This window comes from Condylura cristata, unplaced genomic scaffold (genome assembly GCF_000260355.1).
Source record: "Condylura cristata isolate star-nosed mole 26May11 unplaced genomic scaffold, ConCri1.0 scaffold00016, whole genome shotgun sequence".
Classification (NCBI taxonomy): Eukaryota; Metazoa; Chordata; class Mammalia; order Eulipotyphla; family Talpidae; genus Condylura; species Condylura cristata.
Genome location: NW_004567117.1, coordinates 9,381,630 through 9,397,181, shown reverse-complemented (window position 1 = coordinate 9,397,181; position 15,552 = coordinate 9,381,630). Strand labels below are relative to the sequence as shown.

General features: G+C 35.9%; 1 protein-coding gene across 1 annotated transcript in view; it reads left to right on the top strand.

Moving 5' to 3' along the window:
- The window catches only part of SMCHD1 (structural maintenance of chromosomes flexible hinge domain containing 1), a 123,967-nt gene extending 112,783 nt beyond the window's left edge, over positions 1-11,184 (top strand). The window contains exons 46-48 of the mRNA XM_004683766.2: positions 2,696-2,854; positions 3,413-3,527; positions 10,164-11,184. Of these exons, the coding sequence (XP_004683823.1) occupies positions 2,696-2,854; positions 3,413-3,527; positions 10,164-10,188 (299 nt within the window). The 3' untranslated portion in view covers positions 10,189-11,184. The remainder of the gene's footprint in view (positions 1-2,695; positions 2,855-3,412; positions 3,528-10,163) is intronic.
- Positions 11,185-15,552: the final 4,368 nt, after the last annotated feature.

Genomic DNA, 15,552 nt, shown 5'->3' with positions numbered 1-15,552 from the left:
AACCCGCTGCGCCACCAGGGAGGGCCTGTACCACATCTTTTTAATCCAGTCATCCATTTTTGGGCATTTGGGCTGTTTTCATGTCTTTCCAGTTGTGAATAAAGCAGCAATAAACATGGGGATGCAGGTGTCTTTTGAATTAGTGTTTTTGTGTCTTTTGAGTAGGCCCAGAAGTGGGATTGCTGGGTCGTAGGGAAGCTCCATGTTAAGCAGTTTGAGGAACCTCCACACAGTTTTCCATAGTGGTTGTACTAGATTGCAGTCCAACAGTGCAGGAGACTTTCTTTTCCTCCACATCCTCACCAACATTTTTTGTTGCTAGTTGTTTGAAGATGTGCCATTCTCACTGGGGTGAGGTGGTATTTCATTGTTATTTTAATTTGCATCTCCCCTATTACGTGTGATGTTGAACATTTTTTCATATGCTTGTTGGCTATCTGCATTTCCTCTTTGGAGAAGTGTCTTTTTAGCTCTTCTCCCCATTTTTTGATGGGGTTTATTTTTGCTGAGTTTCATCTGTTCTCCATATATTTTTGTGATCAATCCTTTATCACTAGTTTTGTGTGAGAAATTTTTTTTCCCAGTCAGTGGGATGTTTCTCTGTTTTTTTGTAATGTCTCTTTTGCTGTACAGAGCTCTTTAACTCGATACAGAACTATGTATTTTTTTTTTAAGATTTATTTATTCGTATAGAACTGGGATACAGGCCAGAGATGCGGGGGTGAGAAGATTCACCAGAGACAGAGAGGGGAGCAGAACAGGCAGATCTACGAAGTACACCGCTGAGGGGAGCAGTGGGCGGGTCAGAAGAGGTCTGCCGTGCCATGTGGATCTCCTCTAGGGCAGGCGCCATGTGGATCTCCTCTAGGGCAGGCGGGGATTGAACTCATGAGGAAGTGGCTTAAGCTTCTTAGTGCTGTTCTTTAACCCCCTGTGCCACCAGGGAGGGCCAGAGCTATCTATTTATCCTTGCCTTCACTATCACTGCACTGGGGGCTCTATCTTTCAAGATGTCGCTGAAGTGTATGTCGTGTAGTATTTGGCCCATCTTTGCTTCCAGGTATTTTATGGTTTCCGTTCTTATGTCTAGGTCTTAAATCCACTTCAAGTTGATTTTTGTGTATGGTGTGAGGTAGTGTTCTAGTTTCATTTTTTTGGATGTAGCTTCCCAGTTTTCCCAGCACCATTTGCTGAACAAACTAACTTTGTTCCATTGTTTCTCCTTTGTTCCTTTGTCAAAGATTGCTGCCTATAAACCTTTGGGCTTATATCTGAGTTTCCTATTCGATCCACTGATCTGTGTGTCTGTTCTTGTTCCAGTGCCATGCAAGTTTATTATGCCTTTGTAGTATAGCTTGAAGTTCGGGATTGTGATGCCTCCATTCTCTTTCTTTTTAGTCATGAGATTTTGGCTACTCGAGGTCTTTTGTGGGTTCTTATGGTTCTCATCAGTATTTGTTCTATTTCTTTGAAGAATGTCATTGAGACTTTTATTGGGATGGCATTAAGTGTGTATATTGCTTTTGGTAGGATGGCCATTTTGATGATATTAATTCTCCCGATGCATGAGCAGGGAATGTCTTGCCATTTCCTTGTGTCTTTTTGTATTTCTTTTAACAGTGGAAAACAGCCTTGGTTTTTTTTTTTTTTTTTTAAGATCTCTTGAAGAGTTCCCAGTAAGTCAAAAAGAATTAAGCAATAGAAGAACCTTGCTATCACTAAGGTTTATCATATAAACCTTAGTTAAATATATAAATATATATTTGTATGTGTGTGCTTGCTTACTCAAGTCATTCCAAGTATAGACTCCAAGAATGCTGCATAGTTTTCTTTTTGAAATACTACTCTTGACCCTTTTTTAAAAGTAAAAAAAATCACCTTTTATCTAATGTACCTGGTCTCTTAACAAATAACTTCTTCCACAGTTTTATTTTTACACTACTGTGTGTACTTATTAAAAGTTTTGGTATTTGTATGTCCCTTTACAAAAATATTGATTATCTTTTTATGTGACTATAGTGAAAAAAGGCCAGATACTAAATATCTTGGATTTTTTGAGATGAAGCAAAATCAAAGAAATTAGGAACTTATTTCTATAACCATTAGATGTAACCATTTAAAACAGTATAAAACATTCTTGACCTATAGCCTAGATTTTTCTGTCTAGAGCTTAGTCACTGATTAAATATTTAATCTCTAGTAAATCGTACAGCATGGCAATAAATAGTCTTGGACTTGAAAAATATAATTCATTTTTAGATAAAGTAAGAAAGTTTTTTTTTTTTATCTTGTGAAGAGTACACTGTTGAAAGCCATTAAAATAATGGTTATGTCATTGGAGCAGCAATTTTCTAGCAGTACATTTATCCACCCCCTCAAATTTATCTATATGGAATTAGATGGGAACATTGACCGAGACAGTGATCCAATCCACAGAGCACTGTTATAATGCAAACTCTTTCCTAAAATAAATACACTTTTATTAAAGTTAGGCAGTTAAAGGAAGTTTAATAAGCACCTGTTTTATGCTGGGATCTAAATTGTGCCTTCTTATTTCATCTGTTTACATTGAACATTATATGACTTTAAAAGTAGTTCCCACACACTTGTGCCTAGTGTGGCTAATTTTTCTTTTCTGAAATGTTGGTTGGACGTGATTCATAGTTTTAATCAAATGTCTTTGGCTTCTTTGTAGATCTTCTTCAGCAATATCGTACTGCAGTGTGCAGGTTGGGCACTGTGAACAAGGACCTTACGGGTCAATTAGAGTACCTTCACACTCCTGATATGAAGAGGAAAAAACAAGAACTTGATGAGCAAGAGAAAAATCTGAAACTAATAGAGCAAAAACTAGGTCTGTGATCACTCTTTATTAATGTCTGTTTTCTCTTTTTGTTTTTAGTGTATGAATTCTCTTTTTTCTTTTTTTAAAAAGATTTATTTATGCATACAGAACTGGGGTACAAGCCAGAGGTACAGGGGTGGTGAGAGGATTCACCAGAGACAGATTGGGGAGCAGAACAGGCAGATTGACAGTACACAGCAGGCGAGATAGGAGAGATCTTCTGTGGGTCACCTCCCTGGCTATGGATCGAGATAATTTTGAGGCAGCGGTAGCTAGCTCATAGTGCTGCCCTCTAACCTGTTGCACCACCAGGGACGGCCCATGTTTTCTCTTTTTTCTTAACTTCTCTTTAACTTATAATTAAAGAGAAACCAACTACAAGGAATTAAAATTATTTAGAGCTTAAATTGACACTTGACCTCCAGGTAATCCAGTAAATGGTTAAATATCCTGTAAACAGTAGTAAAGATATTCTTAGTATTATTTAATTTTTCTATAAATTAAAATGTTTGATTTTCTTGATTAATAACTCCACAATTTTTCAAAGTTAATTTTCTTCCTTTACAGGTATGACTCCCACACGTAAGTGTAATGACTCATTGCGTCATCCAACCAAGATTGAAATTACAGATTGTCCAATTCCTCCTAAGAGAATGAGAAGAGAAGCTACAAGACAAAATAGGTGAGTCTATTATGACCTGAAAGTTATTATTGGGTTGTTTATCTAAAACTCTTGGTTCACCAGAGTTTAAAAATAAAACATGAGTTTATTTCTCATTTACTTCCTTGTGCCAGAAATAGTAAGTGTGTATATATATTTTTTTTCTCCCAAAGAAGATGTGCGTGATAGTTAATGAAGATTACCCAAAAACCCAGCCTTTTTCTACTATCATTATGTTCTCCAGGACACTCCAATTTTCTGATGATTTTTGCTAATCATTTAGAAACACTAATAGTTTATTATATTAAAAGCCAGCATAAAATTGTAATTGCTTTCTTGTTTGTTGTTTGGCTTAACTCTAAAGTACCATGCATTCTACTTCAAAGGACCAACAACTTAATAGAATATACAAAATTACTTATATGTTACTTATTTTAAAATTATGTACAATGTTTGATTTCTAAAATCATATAACACTGAGATAGTGTACAAGAAAAAAAAAAACACAAAGCTCTCTGCCGATTAACTCAGTGGTAATAAAACTTTCCTTTCTAGATTTGATATTATTAGTAAGACTACTCCATAGAAATCTGGATATCATGGTGTGCTATTTCAAAAGATTTAAATTTAGGCTATGCCTGAACAAATTTCTCATGACTTTAGAGGAGTTTCTTTGAGACTATGATGTTTGGAATTGGCATTCCATGCCCTATGCAACATCATAGTCTGTTTGAATTTTCATTTTGTACTTTACGGTACTAGGTGAGTAAAAATGTCTTGGTTCTAATCCCACCCACCCCCCAACCCCCATAGAGCTCTACAGTCATGCAAAAAAGGGAAAATTTTAAAAAGTAAACATTGGGCCCTCCTTGGTGGCACATTTGGTTAAAGCGCAGCAGTGCTAGTTGCAGCCACTTGAGCACAAGTTTGATCCCCATCCAGTGGGGTGACCCACATGGCAGAGCAGACTGTCTGACCGGCTGTTCCCCTCAGCAGTGTACTTTGTCATTCTGCCTGTTCTGTTCCCGACTCTATCCCTGGTGAGACCTCTCATTGACCCTGCACCTCTGGCCTGTACCCCAGTTCAGTATGCATAAATAAATAATATCTTCTAAAAAAAAAATTTAGACTTTTTTCTCTGTATAGACTTGTAAAAATCATTGTTAATTTTTATGAAAGGAAAAAAGGATGAAGTGATATAAAATGGTAAACTATACTGGTTATCAGGAAAGTTTTTCTGTATTAAAGTTATTCCTCATAGAATTCTTTATGTAAAAGTAATACAGGATCCACATCATGATTTTACAAATAAAATAATAGATATAGACAGTAATAATCAATGAATACCCATTGGTTAGAGCCAATGGTTATTTTCTAATCATATGGCTAGAAAAACAGTGGAGTTAACAGATAAAATTGAACCTTCTGACTGGTCTTGGCAATACTAAATGCAAGGCATTTAGTATTTTGTGTGATTCAGTAAATGGAATCTAACTAAATTTCTAGTCAACCTTTTCAAATAGGATATGGAAAATGAATTACTTATTTTCCCTAGAATTCTACATAGATAGTAACTATCCTAATATATAAGAAGAAGGGTTAATTCATCTTTCACAAAATTGAGGAGGTCCTGATTTAGCTATAAATGTACATAAGGAGAATTGTAGAACAAATAAAATTATACCACTAGGAAGCTGTTGGCCAAATCTAGAATGTCGAGAATGAGAGGTTGTATGGGACAAATGATTTTGTTAAAAATTAGTGGCAGAACTTCTGCATGAGTTCGATCCCCGCCTGCCCTGGAGGAGATCCACATAGCGAGGCAGACCTCTCCTGACCCGCCTGCTGCTCCCCTCAGCAGTGTACTTCATTGATCTGCCTGTTCTGCCCCCGACTCTGTCTCTGGTGAAGCCTCTCACTACCCCTGCAACTGGCCTGTACCCAGCCTCTGTATGAATAAATAAATAAATCTTTAAAAAAAAAAAAATAGTGGCAGAGAGGGCCCTCCCTGGTGGCGCAGCAGGTTAAAGCACAGTACCAAGAAGCTAAAGCCACTTCAGCATGAGCTCAATCCCCGCCCCAGCGGTGACCCACATGGCGTGGCAGACCTCTGCTGACCTGCCCGCTGCTCCCCTCAGCAGTGTACTTCATCAGTTGGCCTGTTCTGCTCCCACTTTGTCTCTGGTGAATCCTCTCACCCACCACATCTCTGTACCCCAGTTCTGTAAGCATAAATAAATACATCTTTAAAAAAAAATCAAAGGCAGGGACCCTCCCTGGTGGCGCAGCGGGTTAAAGCACAGCACTAAAAAGCTAACGCCACTTCAGCATGAGTTTGATCCCCACCACGGAGGTGATCCACATGGTGCAGCAGACCTCTCCTGACCCACCCGCTGCTCCCCTCAGCAGTATACTTCCTCGGTTCTGCCTCTGGTGAATCCTCTCACCGCCCCTGTACCTCTGGCTTGTATCCCAGTTCTGTATACATAAATAAATAAATCTGCAAAAAAAATATCAATGGTATTAAGGGAGAGAGAAAAGAATGAACTGTTTGTCATAGGTAAAAGGGATGGAAAGATAAAAATAATCATATGTAATATATAAACTTTATGTGAATATGGATTTGAATCTTTAAAATGAGAAGGAAAAAATTGGACAAAGTATATATAACAATGTTAATAATGTGTTTATAGCATCATAGCATTTATAGTGGTTTGTCAGATATGTCATGACACATTTCTGCTTGAAAACAGAAAAAATGTGTCATGACTTTTCTGACAAGCCAATAGATATTTCAAATAAATACAGACTTAGAAGTATGAACAGAGATATTAATATGTTACCTGGGATGCACTCTGAAATACTAAAAAAGAGAAAAAATGTGAGGATATCAAAGCAAGACTATGTAGAATTAATTACTGAAGCTTAAAGTAGGAGTTAATTGTATTATCTTTGTTTGTATGTAGACTTGCTATAATTTTTAAGGAAGTGTTTCATGAAAAATCAGGAGCAATTTTCCAGTTTTATAGGAGACTAGTGAGGAAATTCTGTTGAACAGTTCTAAAGTACATATTCTTGAGTCTACAGTGAAGCCTCAGGCACTGAATTAGCACTATACTTTGCAGTTATTGAAGTATGGCCACAGGTGTCATTGATTTGGATCTTGTTATTTAAGTTTTTGTAGCAATTCAGAGGCTGTATAAGCTAATGTTTATTTTTGAGTTTATCATTATATTCTTAGTAGCATTAGTTATATCTATGCATTGGGTTGTCAGAAAAGTCATGACTCATTTCTGCTTGAATAACATGGAAAGGGTATATCATGACTTTTCAACACCCCTCTAAATCATTTAGTATTATAGTGTGTATTCTGAGGCACATTGTAATTTAAAATTTTCTAACAGCCGTGCTAAAACAGGCTAATTTTAGTAATAGATTTTACTGAACCCAGTAAACAAAGTATTAATATCACAGTAGACAGTATAAGAATTTAATGAGATATTTTAAATTGCTTTTTCATATAAAGTCTTCAAAATTCAAAAGATAACAAATCTCTATTAGGACTAGCTACATTGTAGTGCTGGACTGGCTAGTAGTGATGGACTGAAGAGCACAGGTATAGAAAGAGCTTATCATGGTACAATCTTATATCCTATGCATGCTTACCCGTTCTGTTCCCCAGAGACTACCTTTTGTTTTACTGTTTAGTTTTAGTTGTTGTAATATTGCCTCCACTTCCCTACATATATTTATTTCTGTGTATATATACTTATGTGTGTCTTATGTTAGTTTTCAGACAGTATGACTCATCCTACCTTTGATATCATGGTCTGTCTTGCTTGGACTAAAGTCATGACCCTTCCTTAGGTTACCCAAAGAGCAGGGTTCAATAAGTCTTTATATTGTTATCAGTTTTTAAAATCATTCCGTTTAACCCAATTCTTAGGCCACTTCTTGGATGTTGTTAATTCTGGACTTCCTGATTTACTTTTTCTTTCACTGCTACCACATACTTTTACTGCTTCTGCAACTAGTTAACTGTATAGGCCCCCTAGGTCTTCCTTGACTACTCCCTTGGGTTGAAGCCACCTTCTTTTGGATATCTTATCTTGCTCTCTACAGCTTTTTTAGAATATAGGAAGAAACTTGAAACCTGTGCATGTCTGACAATATTTTCATTCTGCCTGCACACATTTTATTAAAATTTTCTCTAGGTGATACAAACAAGGCTAAAATATACTAAAGGAGAAACTAGGAATTAGTTTAGACACAGTGGAGACAGTCTGCCTGGTAGAACCCCAGAGAGACACTAGAATCAGAGAAGTCCAGTCCAAAACAGTGGGGATGGGAACAAAATAGAAAAGGAGAGGAAACCACAGCCTAGAATATACCAAATTTTCAGCTCAACACATTGAAAGCTTTCTTCCCTTATTTCTAGGCTTTAAGGCTGCCACCAGCAAGTTAGATAACAATGATAATTAGTTTATTAAATGTTTTTATGTTGGCTTCAAGTATTCTTGGTGGCACCCTGGGGACTTATCTAATTCTGACACCTAGAGAACTTAACAGGCCTCACAGTTAACTCTCCAGCCACAAAGATAAAACAAAACCTGCCTACACATGTTAACTCTGCTGTATCCCACTTAAAATTCCCACTCAGAGAACTTAATGAGAAAATAGTTTTTATAACAGAAGAAACACAATCCTTGTTCCTGAATGTAATTATTTTAGAATAATCACACATATGAAGGGCGTCAAAAACGTGAGAGAGTGGCCCTCCCTGGTGGCGCAGCGGGTTAAAGCACAGCACTGAGAATCTAAAGCCACTTCAGCATGAGTTCGATTCCCGCCTGCCCCAGAGGTGACCACATGGTGCGGCAGACCTCTCCTGACCCGCCCGCTGCTCCCCTCAGCAGTGTACTTAGTCGATCTGCCTGTTCTGTTCCCCACTCTGTCTCTGGTGAAGCCTCTCACTGCCCCTGAGCCTCTGGCCTGTACCCCAGTTCTGTATGCACAAATAAATAAATCTTTAAAAAAAAAAAAATGTGAGAGAAAATTCAAGATCAATAGCAAAACCAACTGTAGAAGATGCTTCAACTGAACTCCTTAAAAATTGTTATGCTATATTCATGAAACTCAGGATATTCGGAAGATATTGCTGAAGTAAGAAGTTTCAAGGAAATCTTGCTGTAAAAAAGATTTAAACAAAAGGGAAATGTAGAGAAACAATTCAGACTAAGTCCTAGTTTGAAATTTTAGTATATTCTAGCTTATAACATCCTTTCTTCTGCATCTTGCTCATCTTTGAGGAATTTTAAACTTCCGCTTAAAATGGATATTTTCTTAATTTTAATATAACACCAAGTTAAAATTAGACTCAGTTTAACTAGTAATTTCTTCATCCCCATCTCTACTAGTTCAGAAATGTTTGAGCAGTTCAAATTAAAATATCTTTACAATATTTAAGTACTAATTTATTTCATCCATAGTCATGAATAAATGTTAGTAGTAGAAAATAGCAACACAATAAATATATGTATACTTATATTTCCACTTGGGTGTACATCTGTTACTTGTTTGATTTCTACATATGTATTACATATATTTCTTGGTAGCTTTTAAGAGGTTACATACCATATTTTATCAACTACAAGATGCCATTAGTTATAAGCCATTTCGTTAACCATTAAACAATTTAACTCATGACATTTTAAGTTGAATGTTAGAGATATGAATGTGACTCTTACAATCCATAAGATGTTCTTGGCAATATGCAATACTCATTTTCTCTAATAAAAACTTCAGTTTTCTGACTAATTTTCTGTTCATAAAAGATTACAGATTTGATTTTTTATGAAAAATGTGTATGCTCTATTTAGAGATGGCAGGCTAGAGAGCTATCTTAAGTTGATAAAGTAAATATATATGAAAAATATCCTATAGATATATCCCATCATACTCTATCTGCATGGAATTATGAACTTTTCAGTGTTTTTCCTTTTGTTTATTTTGTCCCTTTTTGGGTACATTATAAGTCCTGTTAATCTTTTAAATAACAATTTCTTTTAAGAGAAACGATTACAAAAAAATTACAAAATTTGTGTCTGAGATGCACCTTTAGTTTTGTGTGTGTTAACATTTTATACAGGATCATACAACTGTATTTTTTTTTTAGATTTATTTATTTATGCATATAGAACTGGAGTACAGATCGTGCAGGGGGTGAGAGGATTCACCAGAGACAGAGTGGGGAGCAGAACAGGCATATTGACAAAGTACACTGCTGAGGGGAGCAGCGGGTGGGTCAGGAGAGGTCACCTTGTGCTGAAGCAGCTGCCTCTAGCTTTGTATGCTATGTTTTAACCCATTGTGCCACCAGGAAGGTAGGTGCCTGAGATGTAACCTTTCTGAAGAAGTATAGTATAAATTACTTACCCCTTTCTCTGTGTATGTTAAATACTACTTTTATTTTGAAACTTTTCATATGTACATGAAAGAAGGGATTATATATAAGGATTTAATATGTTCATACTAAAAATTATCATAATAAACCAAACATAGTTTCATTGGAAATTTAACCATCCAAATCTGAAGACAGGGTTCAGGAAAAGAAAACCTTGGTATAAAAAACTCAATTTTGTCCCCCACTTTTACCAGGATTATAACCAAAGCAGATGTGTGAAGGGTGACAAGAAGGGGCCATTGGTCTCATAAAGGATGCCCTGCCTCCTGCAGCTCTGATTCAGATCAAGAAGGTGATTTACCAGACTGAATATATCTGGGAAGGATACAGTACCTGAGCACGCATTGCCATGTATATCTAGATGAGACTAAAGCATCTATATTCAATTTTACAAAAATCTCACTGGACAATGTGGATTTGCTGGGATTATTCCAGTCTTTGTGCCCTTTGGTTGTCATTATTTTGCAAGTGTGTCAGAGGAAAATAGGCAAATATAGCATTGATTATAAATCTGGCACATAGCATTTATTAATTCTGAAGAAAAGTACATGTACTATTTTTCAGTATGGTTATCATGGCTATGCTAGAACTATTTCTTGAAAACAGACCTTTTATTACTTTTGTGTGAATTTATTTAACAAAACCTTTGCTGTGTCAAAGGAAAGTTCTAGGTGTTAGGTATTTAAATGTAAATATGTGAAGAAACTATTGATGGAGAATTCAAAATAAAGATAGAAAAAGCACAGGTATCTGAGAATTCAGATGTTAAGATACTTGGGAAAACAAAACTGATAAGTGAATTTGTGACAGCAGTAGCATTTTAAATTTCTAATAACTTACTCTGTACATACATGCAGCAACATCACTTTTTATAAGTATCGTTTGACTTTATTAATACTAGATTATATAGCGTCAGCCTTAATTCTACATTTACATTATTTTGTAATTTTTTATTGCTATTTTTAAAGGGTTAAAAAGTCATACACTCCCAATTAATACAATAAGGGTCTGACAGAAAATTGCTGTAAAAACATTTGAATTGTGTGTTGATTCAAGCTAATGTATGTCTCTATATATCTTTGTGTAAGTCCAGAACTATTGGTCTGTGAAGTTACTTTGTAAAATAATTTTGGTACAGTTTTGTGTCCCCGAAAATGTCTGTTTTTTAATCCTTTCTTAATATACCTTGAGGTTAATAAACAGGATTGTTTCTTCCCTGTTGAATATAAGTGTTTTTCCTTTTTCAAAATTGAAAGCATTATTAAAAGTTACCTTGGGGTGAGGGGAGGAGTTACTTAAGTTACCTTGGTGAACTCTCCCACACTGCTGGTAGGAATGCAAACTAGTACAACCACTATGGAAAACTGTTTGGAGGTTTCTCAAACTGCAAAATGGAGCTTCCATATGACTCAGCAATCCCACTCCTAGTATCTAGCCAAAAGACACAAAAACACTGATTCAAAAAGATATCTGACCCCCATTTTTATTGCTGCTGTATTTACAATTGGAAAGACATGGGAATAACCCAAATGCCCAAAAGTACATAACCGGATTTGAAAGATACACATGTACACAATGGAATATTACTCGGCAATCAAAAAAGACAAGCGCATGCCTTTTGCAGTAATATGGATGAAGCTGGAATGGATCATGCTTAGTGAAATAAGCCAGAAAGAAAAAGAAAAATACCGGATGGTTTCACTCATAGCAGGAGCATAAAGGACTTGGGGGTTGGGGAGTAATATTTGTAATAATGAGCAGCTATATACCAGAGACATTTTACGGGGGTGGAGTGGGGAATGAATGGGATCAAAATGGGGGAGAAGGGAGAAGTGCACTGGACTGTGGTGATGGCACATGGGTGATGGGAAGCCCACAGGGATTATAACTGAGATGGAAAAAGCCACAAAATGATGTAAAAATAAACTTTTTTTTTAAGTTACGTTGGTAAAGCTATTATAATGTTAACCTATATTTATCATTAGAAGTCATCTAACCTTTTATTGAAAGAAAACTTTGGCTTCATGTATATTATTTTATTGTGTTTAATTTTATTACATACCTCATACTAGATTTTTTACATATTTAAAGCAACACTGCATTGAAAAGTACGTTAGCAATATTTTCCCAACAGTATGCGTTCACTTCATGTCTCTGTATCACTTTTAGTTGTGTACATTTTTTTAATAATGTGTTGTTGTACACTTAATAGACTATAGTATAATGTAAACATAACTTTTAAAATCAAATTTTATTGCTTTATCATTCATTGACAGAACAATCACTTTTGGAGTACAGCTTCACACTTCAGTATGTGCTTTGTTTTATTCACCCACTGCAAAAAGTACAATTACACTATCACTTTGCTTCCCTTTTGCTCTCTCTTACCTCTGGTAACCACCATATTTTTTATAATGTTGTTTTTTGCCAATTTGGTAAAACCACCCAGTAATTATCTTTCACTTATTTCACTAGCATAATCCATATTGACACAGAAGGCACAGTTTCATCTTTTTTTAATATCTGAGTAGTAGTCCACTAAGTATATATACCACAACTTCTTCATGCAGTCATCCATCAATAGACATTTCGTTTGGTTTTATATCTTGGCTGTTGTGAATAATGCTGCTGTGAGCATATGGTCGGATATATCTTTTCTTAATTGGTTTTCATTTCAACACTTGTTTCCAATCCTTTTGTGTGTGAGATGGTAATCTGAAAAATAAAAAAGCAGGGTCTGATGGTTTCACTGGTGAAAGCTATCAGATAGTTAAAGAAGAACTAATACCAACCTTTTTCAAACTTTGCAAAAAATTAAAGAGGGAATACTTCTTAAGCCATTCTTTAGGGCCAGCATTACCCTGGTACCACAACTAAATGACACTAGAAGAAAATCACATATCATGGTCCGTCCCTGGTGGCACAAATGGGTTGAAGTTCAGTACTATGCAGCTAGCAGCAGCCACTTCAGCACAAGTTCAGTCCCCAGCCAGAGAGGTGACCCAAATGGTGCAGCAAATTTCTCCAGTCTTGCCCGCTGCTCTCCTCAGCAGTGTACTTCATTGATCTGCCTGTTCTGCTCCCCACTCTATCTCTGGTGAATCCTCTCACTGCCCCTGCACCTCTGGTTTATACCCCAGTTCTGTATCCATAAATCTTTTAAAAAAAAAAAAAAAGAAAGAAAAGAAAACACATCAATATCCCTTATGACTGTTGATGCAAAAATCCTCAACAAATTACTAGCAAACCTGAAGAGTCTAGTCCTAGAATACAAGAGTGGCCGAGCATCTGAAAATTAATGTAATATATATACCACATTAACAGAATGAAGAAAAACATACAGTCAGACTCAGTAGATGCAGAAGAGCATTTGATAAAATTTCATTTCCTTTGATGATAAAACAACTAGAATTAGGAAGAAACTACATCAACATAAAATCATATTACAAACCCATGGAAAGAAACTACATCAACATACAAACATTATAAACCCATGGAGAACAACAAAATGGTGAAAGATGACATTTTTCTTCTAAGATTAGAATTAAGGCAAAAGTATCTGCTTTTGCCATAGCTATTAAGTATAGAGCAATTAGGCAAGAAAACAAAATAAAAAGCATTTAAGTTAGGAAGAGATGAAACAAATCTCTACTCAGATAATTTGGTCTCGTTTATAGAAAATCCTAGCAATTGAATCTATACCCACAGAATTGTTAGAACTAATAAATGAAACTCTGTAAAGTAATAGGAAACAAAGTCAAGCTCATAGATATGGAAAAGAGATTAGAGTTGGGAGTGGGGAGCGGCTTGGCAAAATGGGCAAAAGGTATCAAAGGGTACACATTACGTGTTATAAGCAGCCATGGAATTGTAATATATAGCCTGGTGACTACAGTTTGCTATAAGTTGAGAGCTGATAAATGTAAATCTAAAACATTATCACAAAAAACATTTTATTAACTATGTATGGTAATTAATTAGATTTAGGTGATTTTCCCCAGTATATACAAACATTAAATTACTGAAATCATGTATGTATAGTGCAAACATTACAGCATAATTAATTTTTTTAAATATATAAAAAATCTAGTAATATTTAAATCTACTGATCCTAACAAAAGAAAGGAAATCTAATTTTGGAAATAGCTTGAATAAATAGTAGAAAGGGGATAAAGTGAAAAAAATCCCAAAACAATAAAGAGGGAGCAGGACTGCTTGTCAGTAATCTGGAGGTTAGGAAGACATGCTCTGCTCTCAATGCCAAACTCTCCCCAAAAGCCATTTTCCACTCTTTGAATGAAGTCAAAACTAGTATGTCTAACAGATATAATTGAGCCTCAAAATGAATAAAGAATGGAGTCAGGTTTATGCGATTTTTATATATAGATAAATGTACCATAATTTCCCTGGAATGTCTATTTCTGTGTTTCAAAGCAGCACTTAGCACTTTTTTTCAGGGGAAGGTAAGGGGTACAGATCTACATTTGCCATGTTTACTTTTTAAAAGATTACTCGTATGGTGAGATAATATAGCTATTTTTTGTTTATGTTGATCATATGTATGTGGTAAAAACATCTATTTAATAACTAACTACAAGTTCAAGCACAAGGCCATGTCCTGAAGGCCCTCCTGTTCTCTCACCCTTCCTTGTCGCTGGAGGTAACCACTATCCTGCCTTGCTTGTCTAGTTGTCTCTTATCTGTCGAGTTTGTAAATTTACTAACTAGTATGCACATACATAGTTTTGGGCATTTCTAAACTTTTGTACGTTAAAAAATCAACCAGAGGGCCCTCCCTGGTGGCTCAAGGGATTAATGCATAGCATTATAAACTCTGCAGCCACTGCAGCACCACTTTGATCCCCAGCCATGGTGGTGACCCACTTGGCACAGCAGACCTCTCCTGTCCTGCCTGCTGCTCCCCTCAGTAGTGTACTTTATCAGTCTGTCTGTTCTGCTCCCCACTCTATGGTGAATCCTCTCACCCCCCTGTACCTCTGGCCTGTACCCCAGTTCTTGTATGTATAAATCTTTTCAAAAAAATCATACCCAGAAACAATATATTTGTGAGATTAATCCTTATTGATATTCACATCAATATTTCACCCTTGTTGTCTTAACAGTCTATAATATTGATGTACCGCAGTTGATCCACTTCAATAGATACTTAAATTGTTTCCCATTTTTGACTGTTAGAAACTGCTGCTATAGGCTCCCATTGCATACATCAAGGTCATCTATATATTGTGTGTCCAGAGTGTGATCGATGAATTTTTGATGAATACTGTTCAAATATGAAAGTAATAAGAATGATTTCCCAAATGATTTGTACTGCTTTACACTCTGCAAATAGTGTATAAGCATTTCTGCTCGTGTTCATACACTTTCAGACTAATTTGTCATTCTGTTGTTGTATTCACTTGTCTAGATAATAAATAATCTGTACTCCCCGTTATTATGGGAGTTTGAGCATATTTTTATTGGTTATCTGAACTTTTACTTTTGTGAAGTAAAAGAATAGACAATAGAAACTCCAGTCTTTTGTCTATTTTTCTGTTAGATGAACTGTCTTGTTTACTTGTT